This window comes from Lepidothrix coronata, unplaced genomic scaffold (assembly GCF_001604755.1).
Source record: "Lepidothrix coronata isolate B3197 unplaced genomic scaffold, Lepidothrix_coronata-1.0 Scaffold237, whole genome shotgun sequence".
Classification (NCBI taxonomy): Eukaryota; Metazoa; Chordata; class Aves; order Passeriformes; family Pipridae; genus Lepidothrix; species Lepidothrix coronata.
Genome location: NW_016690417.1, coordinates 233,324 through 254,300, shown reverse-complemented (window position 1 = coordinate 254,300; position 20,977 = coordinate 233,324). Strand labels below are relative to the sequence as shown.

Below are 20,977 nucleotides of genomic sequence, written 5' to 3'. Positions count from 1 at the left end.
CTGTCACCTCCTCAGGTGACAAAGCTGACGCCTGGGACAGAGGAGAGACCACCAATGGCCATCGTTTCAGCTTGCCAGGAGCAAGGGGTGACTGGGAGGTGCTGGGATCTGGGGGGCCAGAGACAGGCCTTCTCCATGAAACCTGGTCTTCAATATCACCCCTGGACTGTCTGCTCCCCTGTACCACAGGGTTCCCTGTGCACCTGGTGTCACCCCAGGGTGGTGTTTGTTTTCCCTCCCATGATCCCTGGTGTCTCCATCTTTGGGCGGGCACAGATACTGCCAGAAGGTGCAGAGCTGATGGGAAGCATCCACTTGTGCCCCCTGCCCCACTGCCCATCACAAGAGGTCCTTGGTGCTTGCTCTGTGCCTCAATTTCCCCACCTGACATGTAGCCATGGTCCCACTCCTTACTTTGTCCAGAATATGTCAAACCTGATATGCAGCCAGCCTTGCCGGAGCTGTGCACCAGAGGATGAGGAAGAAGATCCCAGTCCCACCTAAATAACCCCACGGTGAGGCCCCAGCTGCAAAATGGAGTGTCTCTGGGGCTGACTGTGAAGTCTGAAACTCCATTCAGGGAGTTTCAGGACTGGAGTGTCCTGCCCAAGAAGTGCCCCAGCATTCTCCTGCAACAATGACAAGGCAATCCCCAAGCTCGAGGTGCTCTCCCCAGATCAGGGTGCTATCCCCAGCCCCCAAGGACATGAGGAGCCCCAGCAAGCTGGGAGGTTGTAGCCTCAGTGCCCCAAACACTCATATTTTATATTCAGAATGTCACAGATGGCCAGTACTGTGCTGTGCAGGCACGAAGGGCAGGGAGGGCAGTGAGAACAAAAAGGGCAGAAAGGGCAGCGTGGGAAGGGAGGGCAGGGAAGGCAGGGAAGGCAGTGCAGCACTTGGGGCTGCCACTGATGCGGCTCAGCCTGCAGGCACATAGGCCCTCCAGCTGTGGGATACTCACCCTCCTACGGTGCCCATCTGTCTGCTGTGGGCCTCCACTGTGGTTTAACCAGCAACACTGCTGGGAGCAGAGCAGTGGTGAAGGTGGCAAGGGGGATGCTTGGCTGGGCTGGAGACTAGCCACCAGCTTGAGCCCAGTCTGGAGTGCCAGTCCCAGGGCAGGGCTCAGTGCCTGCAGGCATGGCATTCAGTAGCAAAGGTGGTTTCTCTTTTGTGGAAACCTCTGGAAACACACGGACTGCCTGCATCCTGGTGCCAGCTGGGGCTGGGCCCATTCCTCCAGTATTGGAGTCTCCTGGAAAGCAGTGCCCTACTTTTCCACCCACCCCAGCACTGCAGCTTGGCTGCAAAAAATCCCTTCCTTGCCTTGGCCCGCTCCATCTGTCCTGCTAAAATATACCAAGCTAAGTTTAGGCTCCAGACAAACCTGGCATGGGAAGCAGAGAGGGCTGGGAAAGCTTTCCTGGTTCCCTGCACTGCACATCAATGCTGTGGGTCCCTCTCCCCAGCAGCAGGGATGCTGCCCCTGTTTTGGGGGTGATCTGAAAGGGAACCTCCTACTCCAGCAGTGCCAGGGGCTGCCCCATTTCTCAGCCCCTCTCCCCTTGGTGGTCGGCGATGCTGAACTCAGACTTACCGGGATGGAGGTGTGCAAGATGCCAGGTGCGTCTGCCTGGGCGCTGCCGCACTGGGCTGGGGCACTCAAAGGCTTCCTCTTTTCTGTGGTTTTTGCCTTGTCCCAACCCCATGGCGGGTCCTTCCTGCCCCATGTGGCAGCTGGCACAGCCCGCTCCCAGCACTTCCCCTGAGCCACCCCGAGGGCTGGTATACGCCCACAGCTGGGTGGGTGCCCTATGGCCAGGTGGGTACCTTGTACCCTGGGTGGGTACCCCATGACTGGGTCAGTTTCCTCTGGCTGAGTGGGCACCCCATGGTGGGTGCATGCCCCAGAGCAAGCTGGGTGCCCTAGGGCTGAATGGGTGCCCAGTGACTGTGCGTGTCCTGTGGCTGAGTGGGTGCTACATGGCTGAGCATGTGCCCCATAGATGTGTGGGTGCCCCATGGCTGGCTAGACACCCTCAGCCTCGACAAGGTGCCACCCATCTGCCACCTGCAGCCTGGTTGCAAACAGGATACCAGCCCCACTCCAACTCCCACTGACTCATCCTGAAACTGTAAACGAACGCAGCCCCAGCACCCCCACAGTGCTGCTGAGCCCTGGGCATTGCCCTGCCTGGGATGTTTCCTGCCAAAAGGGGAAGCAGGCACGTGTGAGCCTCAGTGGTGCATGCACGAGCTGTCTCCTGGGTCCCGGCCCCGATCCTGCCCTTCTCCCAGTCTGGCTCAGTTGTGTTCTCTCCTGGCATTGCTGTCCAGGACCCAAGTCTCCATGAAAGCCCTGGCAGGCAAAATGAGATGGCAAAACTGAGGCAGAGGCATGGAGGGGGCTACCAAGGTGTGCAGCACTGTTCTTGAAGCTGGCAGGGGTATGCCCTATGCCCTGGCACACGCAGAGCTGGGAACGAGACCCCAAACAAGACCTCCCTGGGGGTTCTTGGGCTGCTCTAATGCCCCTGGGGTCTGCACCATTAGACCTGCCGGCTGTCAGGTCCCTGGATCCCTGTTGGGCATGGTGCCATGTCACTGTGCCAGGGTGTAGCAGGGCTCTGTGGTTTCAGTGTCACCCCAGGAGCCCTCAGAGGCCAACTGTAGCCCCAAGGCAGGGTGTTCCTTCCTCCGTAACCATGTCCTCAGCTTCCTGTCATCTTTTCTCACTCTCTTTCTGCATTTCTTCCACTGCATGATTGAAAGCCCAGATACCACAATCTGTGGGCACCATTCCCAGCCTGGCCTGGGCCAGCCCTGTCAGCTGTGGGCAGCAGTCTCTGCCTGGCCGAAGCATTCAGCATCATCCTGCTGCTGTCCCATATCTTGAGGGCCCAGGGCCACACTGGCTGGGGCCGTTCCCCTCCACAGACAGCACTGGCAATAGAATTTCCCCGAGGGATTGAGGATGTCTTTTGGAGCAGGAGGGAGCTTTTTCATGGCACTTGTAGCTGTCACCTGCAAGTGCTGCCCCAGGACACCCTGGCAGCAGAGACAATGCCCCAGAAGGACTTGCAGCCAGTAGGTCCAGACACCCTCACCCTGTTGCCCAAGGAACGTGGCTCTGAGCCAGGCTGGGAGCCAGGACCAGTGCTGCCTAGGTGGGCTGGGCAGAGATCAGGGCCAGGAACCAGGCCATGGGACCACTGGGGAACACAAGACAGCACCAGCACAGAGCAGAGAACTGTGGGTGGGTGGGTACGGCCACCTGCAGATGACCCCACACAGAGAGAGGAGCTTGGCCACCCCAAAAGGAAGTCCCCTGAGAGGTACTCAGGGCTCCATGTCCCCAAGGCTTCAGGCCCCGGGTCCATGAAGGATGCTTTTCCCAGGGCTGTGCTGTCCCATGGTGCGCTGCTGTGTCTGTCCCTTGCTGGCCCTGCAGAGGGTTCCGTCGTCATGCCAAGCAGAAAAGAGAAGCTCCCCAAGACTCACACAGGGGCAGCAGGAAGGGAGGGAGCAGGAGACTCAGGTCAGGACTTTGATCCACCTGCGGAGCCCCCCCTGCACCCTTCTAAGCTGGGGAACCACTCTGCTGCAGGACAGGGGTTTTGAGGTGCTTCTTGTGTGGGCTGGGGATAACCCACATGCAATCCCATGCAGAGAGCCAAGGGTGACAGCTTCCCTCCTTTCCCAGGGACCCAGCAAAAGCCCAGCTCCTCTCGATTCTGGGCAGCTCTGCCCATACCCCTGCCTGCACACCCAGCAGTCCAAACTAGCCACTCTCCCCAGGGCACAGAGCTGGGTGCACAATGCCTCTTCACCACTGCATCCCTTATCCTCCCGCGCCTCAACACAGTGTTTCACCCATAAGTTTGGGGAATAATGGCACTTTATGTTGGACAAGGGGAGCTTTTGTTAGAGCCGTGCAGCTGCCGAAGGGCCTTCCCTGAGTACAGGGCACCCTTTGCAGCACCACTGGGTCTGCAGCAGCCAGAGGGGGATTCATCACTCCCAGCTGAACTTGGCTGGAAAAAGAGATGGTCACGGAGTTAGAGGGAAGGAGACAGGAGAGGGAGAGGAGGCTGCAGAGAGCAGGAAGAGGGAGAGACAGGTGGGAAATGGAGAGAACCAGAGTGATGGGAAGAAAGAGGAAAAGAAGGATGGAGGGATGGATGGAAGCAAGGACGGATGGAAGGGAGAGAAGATAGGAGGGAGAAAAAGAAGGAAGGAAGAAAGGATAGAAGTAAGGATGGATGGGAGGACAGACGGATGGGAAGAAGCATGGATGGGAGGAAGCATGGATGAATGGAAGGAAAAAAGGGTGGATGGAAGGATAGATGCAAGTAAGGGTGGATGGGAGGAAGGAGGAGAGCTAGCCTGGCTCAGTGTTTATTGCTGCTGAGAGCATCCTTTCCAGCCCTGGGGTTAGAGCTGACAGTGGACAGCTGTGGCAGCAGGTTGGTCTCTCCAAAAACACCTGTGGATGCCCCAGCATATGCCCGTGGGAGGGGTCAGGCAGGAGCGGGGGCAGCAGTGGTATCCTGGATGCAGACCCCGCAGCCACGGGCCAGTCCGTCCTGTCCTGGGGAACACGAGGGGCAGAGGCGCGGGGGTAACCTGTGTCTGGCTGCAGGGAGTGGGTGCGGCTCGGGGGCACCGAGGGTTTCCCGGCATCTAGTGCAGCAGCCCCCCCTCCGGACCGGCCGCACGGGGGCCCCAGTTGCCGGTAGGAACCGGGCCCGCCCATCCAGCGGGGATCCCCTGGGTCCGGTCCGGCTGTGCCGCCGCGGTGCGGGCGGAGCGGGCGGGCGGGCCCGGCGGTGCCTTTAAGGGGCGGCCGCCGAGGGCTGGGGGCGGTGTTGGTGCTGCGCAGGGCTGGGCAGGGCGCGACGCGGTGAGGCCGAGGCCGGAGACGGAGCTGGAGCTGAGGCCGAGGCCGAGGCCGAGGCCGGGGCTGGGGCCGGGGCCGGGGCCGGGGCCGGGGCCGTTCCGCTCCCTCGCAGCCCGCGGCGGGCAGAGGCGGCGGCTGGGCGGGGATGGCGGTGGGCAGCGGGTGACGCGGAGCCGAGCGCGGCGCAGCCCTGCGGCGGGGCCGGCCTGGCCATGGGGTTCCTGCATCAGCTCCATCTCCTGCTCTGGAAGAACGTGACGCTGAAGCGGCGCAGCCCGGTGAGCGGGGGCGGGGGCCGGGGGGCCCTGCAGCCCCGCGGGGCGAGGTCGGGCCCCCCGCGGGGGTGGTGCCGGGGGCTCCCCGGGATGTTCCCCCATTCTCTGGCCCTGCGGTGTCCGCTTGCTTGGGGCCGCCCGTGCACGAATCCCCGGAACGTCAGGAGCGCCCCGGCGGCCGCCACCGCGGCCTCGGGCCCGGCGCGCCCCCCGTGCGGCCACAACAGTTGGGGCTCCCCCGCCCCGCTCCCATCCCATGTCCGTGGAACCCCCCGGGCCCAGGGCCCGCAGGAGCCCGAGGCCGGATGTCGCCCCCCCTCCCCGAGTGGGATTACTCCCTTTCATTCATCCCCGCTACCTGCCGCCTATAAATATAAACCCATATGTGGGTCGGAGCCGCCTCTCTTCCGTGGGCTGGAGAAGAGCTGCGCGTCGTAGGGCTGGGGGTCGGGGGACTGGTATGTGTCTTCCCCAGGGGGGTCGAAGGGGCGAGGTGGCACCAGCCGTGCTGGGGCCGCGGGGTCACACTGCCGGCCCCCCGAGGCAGGGCCAGGGGTCCGGTCAGGGTGTGGGTCCGCGGCCCGAGGGAGCCAGTTATTTTTAGCAGGTGGGGGAAGGGAGCAAGCTGCTGCTTCCAGGCTGGCATCGCTCTTCTCTTCCCCTACTAAATATCCCGCAGGCCCAATCCTGATCTTCCTCACTGGCAGCCTCCAGCACCAGACTCCCTGTGTCCCGATGACCGAAGCACTAGAGACCCTCGGGACAGGAGCAAGGCCGGGCCTGGTGCTGCAGGCAGGTTCCCCTGCACGGGCAGCCTCGGCGCCCCCAAAATGCATGAGGTGGGGGATGCTGCTCTTTGGCTGAGTCATTGCCTATTACCCTGAGTAGAGCTGCTTGGCCTCATTGGGAGGCTGCCCCAGACCCCTGCCCTCGAGGGCAAGCAGGCTGGCACAGCTAGGCTATGGTATGTGCTGTCTAACCCAGTCCTGGCTGCCATGTCCATTGGGTTACAGATTGGGGGTGCACACAGCTTTTAGGGACCTATACGTCTGTGACCCTCCCCAGTCCTGTGGGCAGCATAGAGGTGCAGCACAGGAGGCTGTGGTTGGAGGATGAGGAGCCCAGGCCCCGTCACCTCCATGTGCATGGACCATCACTGGAGTGCCACTGCTGCAGACAGGGTGGCAGGGTAAGGAGCAGCTCCTCTTTGCCCATCCAGCAATGCCACATGTGGATGGGGTATGCGGGGGACCAGCCGTGTGCCAGGGTGAGAGATGGTCCCAGTGCTGCAGGTGCTGATGAATGGATTTGGTGCAGCTCCTGGGACAACCGTGTCCTGTGCATGTCACCTCTTTCCTTGTGCTCCTGCTGCGTGCAAGTCCCACAGTCACCTGGTGTCCCTGGACCGTGCAGAGGCCCTCATCCTGCCCATTCCCAGGGGAGCTCTGCCCTCTCCCAGCACCCCTGAGCCGAGCTGTCGGCGCTGGGTGGCCAAGGCAGAGCCAGGCCCTGTGCCAGAGCTTGGGAGTGGCTGCGCCTGGCGCTCGGCAGCAGGTTCCCCAGCGCAAGTCTACCCTGGCAGCGGCCAGAGAAGGATGTTTCACTGAGAGAAAACAGCTCTGTATTCCTCTGGGGTAATCCCAGTGGCCGGGGGGTTGGAGAAGGGAAGGGGGAATGCATGAGCCCCCTCTCTTGCTGGGGGTTCACCCCAGCAGTGTGGAGTTGGGGGTCACTGGACTTCTTCCAGCCTCACAGAGGGAACATGCTATGTGCCAGCAGCTGCCCTCTGGCACAACCTGGTGCTGCTGAGGGGTCGGTGCCTTGCCACCATGCGCTTTGCTCCCGGCAGCATGCAGAGCAGTGGCTGTGGTCCTGTGGGCTCGGGTGGGAAGCAGAGACGCCATGTTTGGCTGAGGGCTCTGGGCTGGGATTCGAGAGCTGGGGCAGTTCCCTGCACTGCCTATGAGTACTGGTGGCCGGGAGAGTGCCCATCGTCCCAGCACCAGGAGCTGTTCAGGAGCAGGATTGCAGCAAGGTGCAGCTGTGGTTTTGGGACCGACTTTGTTTGCAGGCACTTGACGAAGGCTTGGCCAAGCCACTTGTGGATGCAGTGGTGGTGGGTCCAGGGAGACCTGCAGCATGGCCAGGCACTGTCCTGTGGCACTTCTGTCAGGTCTTGTGCCCAGCCTGTGGGAGATATGGACCATGCCTGGTGTGGCTGAGCTGTTCTGGGTGATGCTCTGGGATTTGGCCCTGATTTTGCTCTTCCCAGAGCAGAAATTCAGGCAGGAACCTCTGGGGTGATAGAGGTCTGAGCAGAATAGTATCAGTGGCTCTGGAGTGCTAATGGCAGCCCTGGCGAGTGCTGGCTATGCCTTGGTTCTGCTGGGATGGGAATGTGTTCAGGGGTGGGCTCTCCTGTGACTTTGGTATCTGGATATAAAATTACCAGGTACTCTCTCAAAAGTCACCAGAGGCACAGTTCAGGATGTTCATGTACCTATCCTCTGCCTGCTCTCTGTGCCCATGCAGTTGGGATGGGCAGGCAGCCACAGCTGGAGCTCCCAGTGATGGTAGTGTGCTGCCGGGTTTGTTGCTGGGTTGGCTGCGGGTTTGCTTGGCCCTGGGGAAGCATTGGCGGGAGGGGGGTCTTCGGAGGAATGGTGAGCAGGAGCTGAGGCTCTGGGTGCTGCTTCAGTGCTGCAGCACATTGGAGGGGCTCCTCGTGGCATGGGCTGTAGTGTGGGGGGTGTAGCAGTGTGGCTGCTCTGGCCTGGTCAGGGTCTGTGCCTTCTACTCCTTGGCCCAGAGCCAGAAAGCTCCCTCCGCACAGAGGAGCTGGCCTGGCAGATCTGTCCCTTTCCCTGGCTCTTGGTAGCAGAGCTGGGCAGGTGGAGGGGGATATTGATGCCTCCAGAAAAAGAAAGGCTGAAACTTGGAGTGCTGGAGGGCTGTAACAGTGCCTCTACTGGGGCACAGCATCCCTAGGGGACAGTACACCCCAAGCCTGTGGCACTGCCAGCTCCTGCTGTTGGGGCTGGGAGGGGGCTGGTACCGGATCCTGCAGCAGGAATCGTTTGGGTGCTCTTTGGCTCCTCACTGCTTACAGTGGATGCGGGGAGGGGAAACGCAGGTTTGGCAGGGGCATGTCATCCCTATCAGTCCCTGCTGGCTGGGCAGATGGGGGACACCTGTTGCAGAAGCACCTTCCTCTACATTGTGACTGCTGACACGATGCTGTGCTTGGGCCAGGCATCTTGTGCCCTCTGGAGCATAGCCATGTCCCAGTGCCATATGTCCCACTCAGCCCAGCACACTGGTGCCCAGTTGATGTGGTGGGGAGAGCCATGGTGGGTATTCCCTGGGCTCCCATCTCAGGAGAGGTGTTGGCAAACACCAGCAGGGATTTCCTCCTCCTCCAGCCTCCCCAAGGCAGGACCCCAGGCTGCCGTTCCAAGGCCGCCAGCAGGATGTGAGGGGTGGGGATGTGCCCATGCTGCAGTCAGGGGCTAGTGGAACAGGAGGTGACGGACACAACTGGCAGTGACTAAAGGGATGAGAGGTGAGAGCTTCCAGGCCTTGGCAGGAGGGGAGTTGGCAGCCCCTGGGCCTGCCCTTGTCTGTCTCTATGGGGCAGGGTACCTCAGGGAGCCCTTTTGGGTCCACAGCTGGGTGGTGACCATCAGTGGGTGTCCATGGTCAGGTCCCCCGTGGAATTAGGGAGCTTGGCATAGCCTCATGGGTCTGCCTGGCCAGGGGGCCTGGCTGGCCCCCCCTCCAGTGCTGATCTCCCAGTGACCATGTCTGCTTCCTGGCTGTGGGCAAAAGTGGACGTTTAATGGTGATTAAAGTCTGGAGCCATCAAAAAGTTTAATATATTTCTTCTGCCAGCCTTAAAATGCTGTTGGAAAAGCTGGATCCTGCAGGAGCTGAGCCCCATCCCTTGGGGTTCCTGGGGTCCGGCATTACCAGCAGCACTGGCATGGGCAGAGAGGCTGGCAGGGAGCAGGCAGCAGCTCCTTCCTCCTGGGAGACGTGCAGGCAGACTCTGCCCTGGCAGACCTCTGTCCTCTGGTGGGTACGTGTGGGGTTTTTGTATGCTGAGCTTACCCTAGGCTGTGTGTGGTGCTGCTTCACCTGTGTCGGGTCTGATAAACCCCTCGCAGGTGCCAGGCTACGGGAGAGGGGGGCTGGCATGGCAGGTTTGGGGTCCAGGGGTGTTGCTGGAGTTGCCAGCTTGAGGGTCTTAGGGTGGGGCTGCCCAGCACCTGGCTGCCCCTCTGCTGTGCCATGCTAGCTGGAGGCCATGCCTGCGGGCTTCAGGCATTGCTGGGAGAGGGCAGAAGGGAATTGAGCAGACTTTGGGGTGGCGGTGATGGACGCGGAGAGCTGTCTCTGCCTGGCCTGGCTGTCCCCGCAAGGATTGCCAGTGGGATATGAGTGCTGCCACATCCTGGGGACATTGGTGGAGTTGTGCAGTTTTCCGTGACCCAGCACCCATGTCCATGCTGACCCTGGCTCCAGCACATATCTCAGCTGCCCCGGTGCTGGCTGGAGGGTGGGCATGGTGGCACCGCTGCGTAAGGCCAGGCTGTTTGCTCTCCCACTGTCCTGTGGTGCTTGTCTGGCCTTTTGACCTGGCTGTGTGGGAGCTGTGTATCCTGACGGGCACCACTGCCTCTTCCTCAGCCTCCTTGCAGCCCCTCACTCCCATCTGATGGCATGGCAGAGGATGAGTCCAGGTGTTGAACTGCTGTCCTGGTGCTCAGGGAGAGATGTGTTCCCCTGCCAGGGGCCAGTACCCTGCTGTGGCATCCACCCAGCTCTGCCTCCCTGCCAGGAGCAGGGCTGAACACAGGGCCCAGCAAGCACAGGTTGTCCTACCATCCCTAGGGTGGCAGGTGGACACCCAGCACTTGTGCAAACCCAGACAGCACCTACGGCCTCGTCCTGCTCACATCCAAGCAGACTGATGTGAACATGTGCCAGGGGAGATGGATGGGGTGAATGCCACCACCCAGGAGTTGCCCATGGCCACTCTCACCTGGGCACAAGGACCCCTGGGACCAGTGTCCTATCCTGGATCCTGCACCTACACCAGGGGATAGATGGGAGGGCAAGGTACATTGGTTGGTGCAGGGTATGGCCAGCTACTGGCAGGTACTGACCTCTCTCATCTCCCTAGCCCTACTTGCTGGGAAGCATTTTCTTCCCAGCTGCCTGCATCCTGGCCTCTCCCCACGTCCTCGCTTCCTCACACAATCCCAAAATGTCCCCCAGGGTTCTGCACCTGCAGACAGGGACCCCATTGTCCCCAGGCTGTGCTGGTGCTGAGTGTCCCTGCTGTGTGCCTCTCTGGGGGGCTGAGGCTCCCTTGGGGCTCTGCTGTGTGCTGGTGCCTCTGCCGCACTGTGGGTGTGGGGCAGCCCTGGCTTTGCCACCCTTGGGAAGCCTCCATTGGGGCAGCCCTGGGGACCAGGGGGTAGGATCAGTCCCAGAGGTGCTGGCTGGGGAGCACCTCTCTTCTGCCTTGTCAGCCTGTTGCCTTGTCACTCTGGGTGCTAAAGGTGGGGGACAGCCTGCCCTGGCACTGGTGTATGTGGCAGTGCAGGAGGGGATGGGGACAAGGGACATCTCTGGGGATGGAGATGAGCAAAAGGTCAATGACCCCCATCAAAAAAATAAGTAACAACAAGCAGGTTCCTGCTGCTGCCACCAAGGACAGTCCTCATGGGAGCCTGGTACAGCCCAGCATGGGTGTGGGGGGATGGTTCCCCTGGTGCCTGGGCACAGAGGCCCCATTGTGTGCCTGGTAAACAGGCAGGGGGCGGGGGCAGGCAGCCAGGAGGACAGAGCAGGGGCCACGGGACAGCAGTGTGGGTCCCCTGCTACCCCACCTCGTACAGGAACAGTGATGCCAGAGACTGTCCCTGGGACTGGTGGTACCAGAAAGATGGGAATCCCCTGGCATTGCTCCTGGGGCGTTCTCCATCCCCTCCAGCCCTTCTTCCTCTGGTCTCTGCCTCCCCAAAATCAGGAGCTCTGGGGTGGTGAGGGTAGCATGAGGTGGACATCATGCTCATCCTACAGCAGCAGCACTGTGTCCATGTGCCAGCAGGGACCCAGGTGTGGGCGTCCCTCTGCTCACCACTGATTGGGGCTACTCTGACTTTCTTGACAGAATGTTGGCAGCCCCTGGGTGAGCCAGCATAGAGGTGGCACTGGAGATAGAAGGGCCTTTACCCTGGCACATGTTGCCAGCTAAATCCTTCCAGGCAGCTCCTGCCTTGTTAAAGCCCACTCTGCCCACCTCGCTGGCTTGCCCCTTGGCAGTAGGTTACTGGTGGGAGCCTGGTGGAGGTGTGGGTGCTGTGGGGAGCACCTTGCTGGCAGTGGAGCTGGGCCCTGCCTTGCCCTGCCCATGGTGGCAGCAGGTTTCAGGGTCTCAGCGCCTGCCTTGGGTCTGATCTGGCCCCGGAGCAAGGGGAAGTTGGCTCACCTCACACTATTTCTCAATTTTCCCACCTGCAGTAAATCCCCCACACTGGGCAGCAGGGCCGTGACGCATCCGGGCACTCCTGGTGCAAAGTGGCAGCAGCTGCACTGGCAGCATGCCCGGTGCCCACTCCTGCTGGCTGAAGGCTCTGATGCCCATCCCCAGGGCCTCTGGGCACAGAGCCCAGTCTGGGCTTCCTGAGCCACTGTGGCCAGGGATTCCTGGGGATCTGCTGTTATTTACCTTATGCTGCCAGTGGAAATCCTGTGCAGCTGGAGCCTTTTATGGGGGTGCCAGGGCACACCACTTGCACCTGGAGCTGGTGCCAAGGCCTGGCTGAACTGGAGGTCTGCCCCCTGCTAGGACTCATGTATGGCACCTGGTGGGACTCAGGGGTGGCACAAGTGGCAGGGGGACATGAGATGCCAGACAGCTCCAGGCTGTGAGGGCACAGGCTGTTCAGGACTTGGGGTCATGTCTGTGGGCAGCCCCAGCTGTGGTGGCCCGTCGAGGCTGGGCTCAAGCCCTAGCACCCTGTTTGCACTGCTGGAGGAGGGATCTGTCCTGTCTGTGCACCCTCCCATGTCCTGCAGTGCCTCAGGCAGGTTGCAGGCAGGAGATTGTAGGGTGCCCAGGAACCTGTTTGCTTCTGGCTGAGCTGTGACAGTGCCACCAGCCATCTGCAATATTTGGGCACAGTGCCACACTGCACCAGGATACGGGGACCCCTGTCCTGCCCACCCTCCTCCCTGGCAGCTGAGTTCTGTCCCTAAGTGTCATGATCCCTCTGCTCTGTGTCATCCCCAGTGGGTGCTGGCCTTTGAGATCTTCATCCCCCTGGTGCTCTTCTTCATCCTCCTGGGGCTGCGGCAGAAGAAGCCAACCATCCCTGTGAAGGAAGGTGAGTGCCAGTGAGGTGGTGCCTGGGGTACTCCTACACTTGAGGGCACCCTGATGCTCTGGGGAGGTGCTCCAGTCCCCTGGTGACAGCCTGGAGATGGGGGGAGGACCCAGAGAGGCCTTTTGAGGGACATAGCACTGGGCAGGGGCTACAGCCAAGAGCTGATAGGGCAGACATGGCAGATGGATCTGTCCCAGCCTGGGGGACTCCCCTGCGAGTGGCAGCACCAACCAGCCTGTGGCTGCCATTGGCAGGAAAGTTTTGTGGGAGGAAGGGTGACCTGGACAGTGCTGGGACAGCCAGGTATTTGAGGAGCAGCCAGAGTTGCTCCTGGAAGGACTCCCTAGCAGCAGGGAAAATGTCCCACAGGAAGCCCTGTGCCTGGGGAGCTCAAGGGCCTGGCAAGGTGACACACTGATGAGACTGGAGGTGGGGACTCCTGGAAAAGTCCAGCCAGAGCTCTGGCCAGGGCACTGGACTCCACTGCCCTCAGGCTGTGCTGCTGGGAGGAGGTAGCAGAGCGGAGCTGCCAGCTCTCCAGGGCCCATGGGATGCCTACCTTGTTGAGTGCCCTGGCACAGGTGGCACAGCAGGGCCAGGGGAGATGCTGGGTACTGGAGGTGACCCCACATAATGATGGTTCAAGCCTGTGTTTCAGCATGTCCCAGCGAGGGAGAGCCCAGCTGCCAGTGCGGTCCGGCTGCAGCGGGCACTGCCTGGGTTCCTGTCCCAGCGCTGACGTGCGCTCTGTGTTTCGTGGTTTTTTGGTTTGATTTTTTCATTCTTTTTTGCTCATGTTTTCTTTTTCTTTCCCGCCATCTCCCCTGCCCGCCTGCCCTTCATGCCTCTACTGCATGCGCCAGTCTGTAAGTTGGTGGGGTGGGTGGACGCCTCCCCCCCTTCCCTTGCCTGTGCCGGCCTTGGAGTCTGGGGAGAAAGAGCCTGATTTAGATCAAGTCGCTTTGGCCTAATTCACACCTCTGTAACCCTCTTGCCTTCCTCTGCAGCTGGTGAAGATGAGCTTGGGCAGCACAGCATGGCCCCTGCCTGCTCCTCCCTGGGGGCTGACCAGTTGTGATGGTGTCCCCCCTGTGTGGATGGTGCTGGGTTCCCCAGGTGCTGATGCCACTGGTGGCCATGTCCTCAGCCTCCTGGGCTGCAGAGGGCTCTCCAGGCCAGGTGGAGGCTTGTCCTACCCCTTCTTCTCACCTCCTTACTGGGTGCTGTCACCCCTGTTAACACCTAGTCTTGCCGGATCACCAAAGAGCTTGGGGTGGCTCCCACCCCAGCACCAGGTCCCCATCTTGGCCCCTTGTGGGTGGGACAAGCTGGGATGTGGCACTTATAGGAGCCTGGAGGCCTACAAGATGCCACTCATGCACTGACTTTGTCACCAAACTGTGGCATGGCCACCAGTGTGGGTCCCACTACCCTAGCAGGCTGCTGGCCTGTCCCATGCTGCGCCTGTCCGTGCCCCGGGCTGTCCCTTGTCCCTGCCAGAAGCCCATCTTCACCAGCCCCTGCCCATCATGGTTGTGCTAACAGCACTGACCCGCCTCTAACCAAAGGGCCACCAGCTGGGGTGGTGAGAGCGGGGTCCCTGCTTGGCACTGCCTGGTGATGACCTCTGGTCCCCTCATTGGGCAGGGCTGTTCTGGGCTTGCCCTGCCCCAGGGGAGGACATGGGAAGGTCCCAGTAGGGACAGTGGCTCCGTGCCAGTGGAGGGGGGAAGGTTTGCCTGCCCCTTGCTGCTCCTTGTTTCTTCCATCTTCCCCCTGCATGTTTCCATTTCCACCCACCTCCAGCCACCACACATCAGGGCAGCCGGACTGGGGGGAGGCTGCGGGCTCTGGGAGCTGCAGGTGACAACTCTATTTTCCCTGTTGTATTCTTCCTCACCTTCCTCTGGAGATCTGCCAGTGCCTCTGAGGTTACTAACAGGAAGGGCTGGGAGCCTGGAGGAGGTTGGTGGCCATCCTGGGGGCAAACAGCAGAAGTTGGCATTGTCCTAGGGCTTGAGGGACCCATCACCCAGGGCAGACTGGGTGGGAGCAAGAGGGCTGGAGCCAGGATGGCAGGAGCTGCCTGCAGCCCCACAGGGCAGCCAGCCAGGACAGAGCCCTGGTAGAGAAGCTGCTGACTTCTGACCATGGCCGCCAGCCTCCCGTGGACTCGCAGACCCTGGCGCGTGCTTCTCTGAACCAAGTGTCTGTTTCTCTGGTGGCCCCCTCCCCCTCCCTGCCTCTCCTCCCCCGACTCGCACCTTCCCTTGGACTCTTCTGCTCTCTTGCTGGCTCCAGCTTTCTACACGGCGGCCCCACTCACCTCGGCCGGGATCCTGCCTGTCATGCAGTCCCTGTGCCCTGATGGCCAGCGTGATGAGTTTGGCTTCCTGCAGTACTCCAACTCCACGTGAGTCCAGCTCTTGCCATGTGCTTCCCATCCCACCCTGCACACTACTGCATGCTCTTGCACATAGCCTGCCCCTTCCCATGTTGACGCTGCAGCCCTGGGGGTGAGGCACAAGCTGGTGTCCCCCAAAGTGCTTGGGTGCGGACCACCATGTCCATGGGGTGAAGGGAACACCTCAGCCCATTCCACTGCTGGTTCCTGAGTGCTCTGTGCTGGGAGGAGTATGGAGGTGGCCCCTGTAGACACCTCAAGGCATTGGGGCTCTACTGTGCTCTAGCACACTGGATTCAGTGTGCAGGCAAGGGCAGTGGTGCCCCATTTCAAGCACCGCTGCTGCCCCCTTCCCCTGAGGGGCTCATCCTCCCCTGAGCTCTGGGGAGGGTGTCTCCATCCCTCTGTCCCTAAAGCCAGGGCGGTGGTGGGCTCTTGCAGGGTGACGCAGCTCCTGGAGCACCTCAGCGAGGCAGTAGAGCAAAGCAGCCTCTTTGACCCACGGCACCCGGGGCTGGAGGAGGAGCTGGAGTCACTGCGCCGGCACCTAGAGGCCCTCAGCAGCTCTGAGCCCAGCTCCATGGAGACCCACTTCAGCAGCCAAACAGGTGGGCTGTGCCCTGCCTGCCCCTGCTGCCTGTGTGGGCAGGGACAGAGGTGCCAATTTGCCTGGCATCCAGCGATGTGATGGTGTGTGGCAGTGCCCTGCCACTGTCCTGCATCACTGTGTTGGGCAGGGCCAGCTGTGGTGCCACGCCGTGTCCCTGATGCTTGTGGGCTGCTCTGACCCCCTCCCTTGCTCCTTCCCAGGGCCCGGTTTCACACTGGCATGGGCAGCCAAGGACCAGGGCGAGCTGCAGCGCTTCCTGATGCAGAACATGTCCCTCCCCAACAGCACAGCCGAGCTGCTCTTGGGCTCCAGCATTGACCTGCAGGAGGTGGGTGACTGCCAGGCTTTGCAGAAGTCTGTGCTGCCTCATGCATGGCATATCCTGGCCCAGACTGAGCCCCGACCATCAGACCTATGGGATGGTGGCCAGTAGGCACCCAGCTGGGATTTATCCTGCCCTGCTACCCTGTGCCAGGGCCTTGCTGGGCAAGCAGGTGCCCCTGCTCCCAGCACACCTGGCAGCCCCACTCCCATCCTGGTGCAGGTGTACCGCCTGTTTTTTGGTTCCTTTCCTTTGGTACCTGATGAGACCCATGAGCGAGACCTGCGGGATGGATTTGGCCCCGGCGAGAAGATGACGTGGCTGGAGGTGAGGAGTGGTGCTGCATGCAGGGAACATGGTAGGGCAGAGCTCATCCTCTTGTCCCATCCACATCCCACCACAGAGAGATCTGGGGGTATCTGTCCCAGTAGAGGGGCTGTGATGGGACCTTGTCAGGGGGCAGAGCAGGAGCGGGGATGATTGGGGTTCATCCCAGTGCTGCCACCAGTTCCCTCAGTGCTACGAGGCACAACAGTGCCTGTGCCTAGGTTTACCATTGCGGTGGGGGATGGCACTGCCTGAGCGCTGGCTGTGGAGGGAACAAGGGGAGATTGTTCCCTCCGTGCGGCTAAGGTGCAGGGAACCCCTGCACTTTGCATCTGCACATCCTTTTTCTTCCCCTCCCCATGGAGACCATGGGTGCTGTGGGGCTGTTCACGTATGCTTGGGGACTTAGGGAGCCCCCACCCCACCAGCCATCCCTGTTCTTCCTCTTGCAGAAGAGCCTCCCCAGTGGCTGGAGGAGCCTGCGGGAAGGGCTGGTTCACAGGGCGCTGCGGGACCCCGTGGCAGCCTCACGCCGGCCGGCACTGCTCCGCATGCTCTCCCAGGCCCTGGGCCTCGCCAGCGCCGCCATGGCACCCACTGCCTCTGACAGCCCCCAGGCCTTCATCACTGAGATGGAGGTGAGCACCCCGTGGGGCAAGCTGGGCTGCTCTGCCGGGGCAGGCACTGCAGCACTGTTCCCACAACTTCCTGCCCTGTAGGGTGTCCTCTTCACTGGGCCAGTGCTGGAGCAGCTGACATGTGAGCAGAGCCCGGGGGGGCTGCGCCGCCTCTTGCGCGTGACCCCTGGGCAGCAGCCACTGCTGACGGTGTACCGGGCACTGGCCTGCAATGGCAGCCGGGCCACCCGCCGGGAACGCTTTGCCCAGCTGGCCACCGAGCTCCGGGAGCAGCTGGACACCCCCAAGATTGTCAGCAGGGTGAGAGCTGGGCAGGTGGGGTGACCTGGGGGCAGGGATGAGTCCTGGGCAGGGTTTCTACTCACCCGGGGATGTGTTGGGGCAGAGGACTCTGTTACATGGCCTGGCCTCTCCTGGTCACCCCTTTGCATGACACAGGCACTCGCCAGCCGGCTCCATGGTAGGACCCCAGATGATTCCTCCTCTAGCACCCACTTGGATACTGCCTGTCGGGTGGGGCTGCGTGTCCCCAGCGTCCTTCAAGGTGTCCCTGCAGGCTTCTCTACCCAGGACTGGCAATGCCCTTGGTGGCACAATTCAAAGCTGTCTCTGAGGTTCCCCTTCTAGTCCCACCCAAGTCTGATGCATCCTTTGCAGTCACAGAGGGCCTCCTTCCTATCTTGAGTGTCATCTTGTGTCCCTCAATACATCCCTGCCAGCATTTGCCACCACTCCCACTGCCTGATAGCCACGGATGCACAGTGATGAGTCCAGGGCCCTAGCTGGGCACAGCTCCAACCTTTTAACCAAGAAAGTGGAGTTGCCACTGCTTGGGGTCTCCAGTTTCCCTCCTGCTTGACCCTGTTGCCCCAACAGTGGGTAACTCCTTGTCCACTCATCCTTGCAGCTGAAGCTGGATGAGGTAAACAACACAACTGCCCAGCACCGCCTCCGTGCCCTCCTCGAGGACCTGGTGGAGATGGAGAAGGTTCTCCGGGACATGGACATCCTCTCAGCGCTGGCCAAGCTGCTGCCCAGGGGAGCCTGTTCCAGCAGGGCCCCACCACCCACTGCCAACAGCACCAGCTGGGCCGGCACCAATGCCACGGCTGGCAATGCCACAGCAGAGGAGGAGGAGGGTGCTGACGGGGGCCCAACTGGCAGTGACAACCCCCAGGGGCAATTCTCGGCGTTTGTGCAGCTCTGGGCCGGGCTGCAGCCCATCCTCTGTGGCAACAACCGGTAGGAATGCTGGGGGATGGCTCCAGGCACTCCCTGGTCAGGCCAGGGGTGTCACCGCTTGCTGAGCAGGCAGGATGGATGCTGTACTGCATCCTTGTACTGCAGCCAGGGATGCTTCCTGGGTTAGGCAGCACTGTGCAGGCACGGGAACAAGTGTGAAGTCCCCTCATGGGCAGGAGTGGGAGCTGCGTGCAGCAAGGGGTGCTGGGGCTGGAGCAGAGTGGACAGCTTGAGCCCCCTTTGCAGGACCATAGAACCTGAGGCGCTGAAGCAGGGCAACATGAGCTCCCTGGGCTTCACCAGTAAGGAGCAGCGGAACTTGGGCCTCCTTGTGCATCTTATGACCAGCAACCCCAAAATCCTGTATGCACCCATGGGCACTGAAGTGGATAAGGTCATCCTGAAGGTGAGTGTGCATAGGCTGGGACCCCCATCCTTCCTCTCCCACCAGTCCTCTGCAGATGGGCTGACTGGCAGGGAAGAGGCTGACTGGCAGACACAGGCAGCCCTGGCCCTTGCTGGGGAAGCAGTGCCTGTGGGAGGTGGGCAGGTACCTCTACGGCCGCTAGCCATCCCAGAGAGCAGGAGGCTTCCACCTCTGCCCGCTGTGTGACCTTCCCCCGACCACAGGCCAATGAGACTTTCGCCTTTGTGGGAAACGTCACCCACTATGCCAAGGCATGGCTGAACATCTCCCCTGAGATCCGAGCCTACTTGGAAGAAGGCAGGCTGCAGAGGCGCATCCGCTGGCTCCAGCAGGTAGGACAGTGTGGTGGGGACCGACCCTGCCTGGGATTTACTGCCCTGCCAGTGGAGAAGGGGGCGTCCTGCCCCCAGCTACCCTGTAGCTTCTTCATGGGGTGCTTCCTGGTACCCACCTTGCTCTTGTGGAGACTAGTCTGGATCCCTGCATAGGGTGCACACTGTGCCCCATCCCCAGGATGAGCTTTGGGTCCTGCGTGTGTCCATGGAGAGGACAGTGACCTGAGAGGTAACGCATAGTCCAGCTTCTCCCTCCCGTGTCTGTCTCAGTTCACCGCTGACCTCCACAAGCACCCAGAGATCCTGAATGTCTCTGACAGCGATGTTCTCCACAACTTCCTCAACGGCAACTTCTCCCTACCCAATGCCAGCATCCTGCTCCAGCAGCTGGACACTATTGACAATGCTGCCTGCGGCTGGGTCCGCTTCATGGCCAAGGTGAGGTGGTGCCCACCTGTGGGAATGTAGAACCACCGACAGCTAGGCTCTGTGGGATGAAAAGGGGCAGATCCGCTCAGACCTTAAGAGCATGGGATGGAGCCCATGGGGGCATGGGAGAGATAGTGGCTTCTGAGGTGTCAGGAGATTTGGGGTAGATGTCAAGGGTGGAGGTGCCCATACACTGTTCAGGAGCTGTGGGGTGGCTTAGGGTGGCACATGCTGTACTGTGTGGAGGGTCTGTGTGCTAAACCCATCTTTGGCCTTGGGGTCTCACTGGCCTGCTGGAGTGTGTCCAGGGAAGGGCAACAGAGTCAGGGAAGGGTCTGGAGCACAGGTCTGATGGGGAGCAGCTGATGGAGCTGGGACAGCTCAGCATGGAGAAAAGGAGGCTCAGGGAGAACTTTATAACTCTCTACCATTACCCGGAAGGAGATTGTAGCCAAATGGGAGTTGGTCTCTTTTCCCAGGTGACAAGTGACAGGACAAGAGGAAACAGCCTCATGCTGTGCCAGGGCAGGTTTACTTTGGATATTATGGAAAATTTCTTCACTGGAAGGGTAGTCAGGCACTGGAACAGGCTGCCCAGGGCAGCGGTACTATCCCTGAGAGTGTTCAAAAAGTATGTGAATTTGGCACGTGGGGACATGGTTTAGTCCTGGGCTTGGCAGTGCTTGTGTTACTGGTTGGACTTGATGATCCAATCTTAGTGATTCTGATTCCCCTCCCACTAGGTCAGCGTGGACATCTTCAAAGGCTTCCCAGATGAGGAGAGCATTGTCAACTACACACTGAACCAGGCCTACCAGGACAATGTCACAGTCTTTGCCAGTATGTCCCTGGGAACCAGCCCCTTTGCAGGGGTCCCTGAAGCCATGTACTTCTCCAGCCATGCCCAGGAGCCATTGGCTTTGGGACGTGGCTCCCTTGATGCATGCATTGGGTGGGTGAACAGGCTGAACATCTCACAGTGCCCCTCCTCTGCTCCAGGCTGAGCACTGCTGGATGCAGCACCCTGCTGCTGTCCCGGCTTTCCCACTGCCACTGCCACTGCCTGCTGTCCACATGCCCTTGCATCCCGTGGGGGTCTCACATCCCGGGGCCATGCCACCCTTCTAATCTGTGGCAGCCCATACAGTGTCCTTGGTTGGGACATGCTGAACACTTCCCCATCCCCGTGGGCTGGCCAATGTGGCTGTCCCTTGGTGAACTCCCTGCCTCTCCTGCTGCCTGCAGGTGTCATCTTCCAGACCAACAGGGATGGCTCACTGCCCCCCCACATCATGTACAAGATCCGGCAGAACTCCAGCTTCACAGAGAAGACCAATGAGATCCGACGGGCATACTGGCGGCCTGGCCCCAACACTGGCGGCCGCTTCTACTTCCTCTATGGCTTCGTCTGGATCCAAGGTAAGTGTCAGCACCCTGCCACAGCTGCCCATGTCCCTGGCCCCTGCCCACTCAGTCTGACCTCTCCTCCTCCTCCACAGACATGATGGAGCGTGCCCTCATCAACACATTTGTCGGCCACGACGTGGTGGAGCCTGGCAACTATGTACAGATGTTCCCATACCCGTGTTATACCCGGGACGAGTGAGTAACACCCACCTGCAGGACTTTTCCCCTCCCCCTTTGCAGCCAGGACACTTCAGCTCAGAG

The 20,977-nt window shown here is 60.9% G+C and overlaps 1 protein-coding gene across 7 annotated transcripts in view; it reads left to right on the top strand.

Annotated features, from left to right (window-relative positions):
* Nucleotides 1-5,075: 5,075 nt before the first annotated feature.
* ABCA2 (ATP binding cassette subfamily A member 2) overlaps nt 5,076-20,977 on the top strand; it is a 34,691-nt gene continuing 18,789 nt past the window's right edge. For 4 of the 7 annotated variants that reach the window (XR_001877948.1, XM_017834692.1, XM_017834694.1 and 1 more), the window contains exons 1-16: nt 5,076-5,181; nt 12,482-12,575; nt 13,439-13,441; nt 14,877-14,988; nt 15,421-15,587; nt 15,790-15,917; nt 16,134-16,238; nt 16,691-16,876; nt 16,958-17,176; nt 17,784-18,118; nt 18,365-18,524; nt 18,749-18,877; nt 19,151-19,318; nt 20,053-20,149; nt 20,555-20,728; nt 20,809-20,911. Coding sequence is in view for 6 of the 7 variants with exons in the window: in XM_017834692.1 (XP_017690181.1) it covers nt 5,116-5,181; nt 12,482-12,575; nt 13,439-13,441; nt 14,877-14,988; nt 15,421-15,587; nt 15,790-15,917; nt 16,134-16,238; nt 16,691-16,876; nt 16,958-17,176; nt 17,784-18,118; nt 18,365-18,524; nt 18,749-18,877; nt 19,151-19,318; nt 20,053-20,149; nt 20,555-20,728; nt 20,809-20,911 (2,246 nt within the window). In the remaining variant the exon portion in view is untranslated. The remainder of the gene's footprint in view (nt 5,182-12,481; nt 12,576-13,438; nt 13,442-14,876; nt 14,989-15,420; nt 15,588-15,789; nt 15,918-16,133; nt 16,239-16,690; nt 16,877-16,957; nt 17,177-17,783; nt 18,119-18,364; nt 18,525-18,748; nt 18,878-19,150; nt 19,319-20,052; nt 20,150-20,554; nt 20,729-20,808; nt 20,912-20,977) is intronic. The other 3 variants (XM_017834696.1, XM_017834693.1, XM_017834695.1) reach the window with 2 other exon arrangements.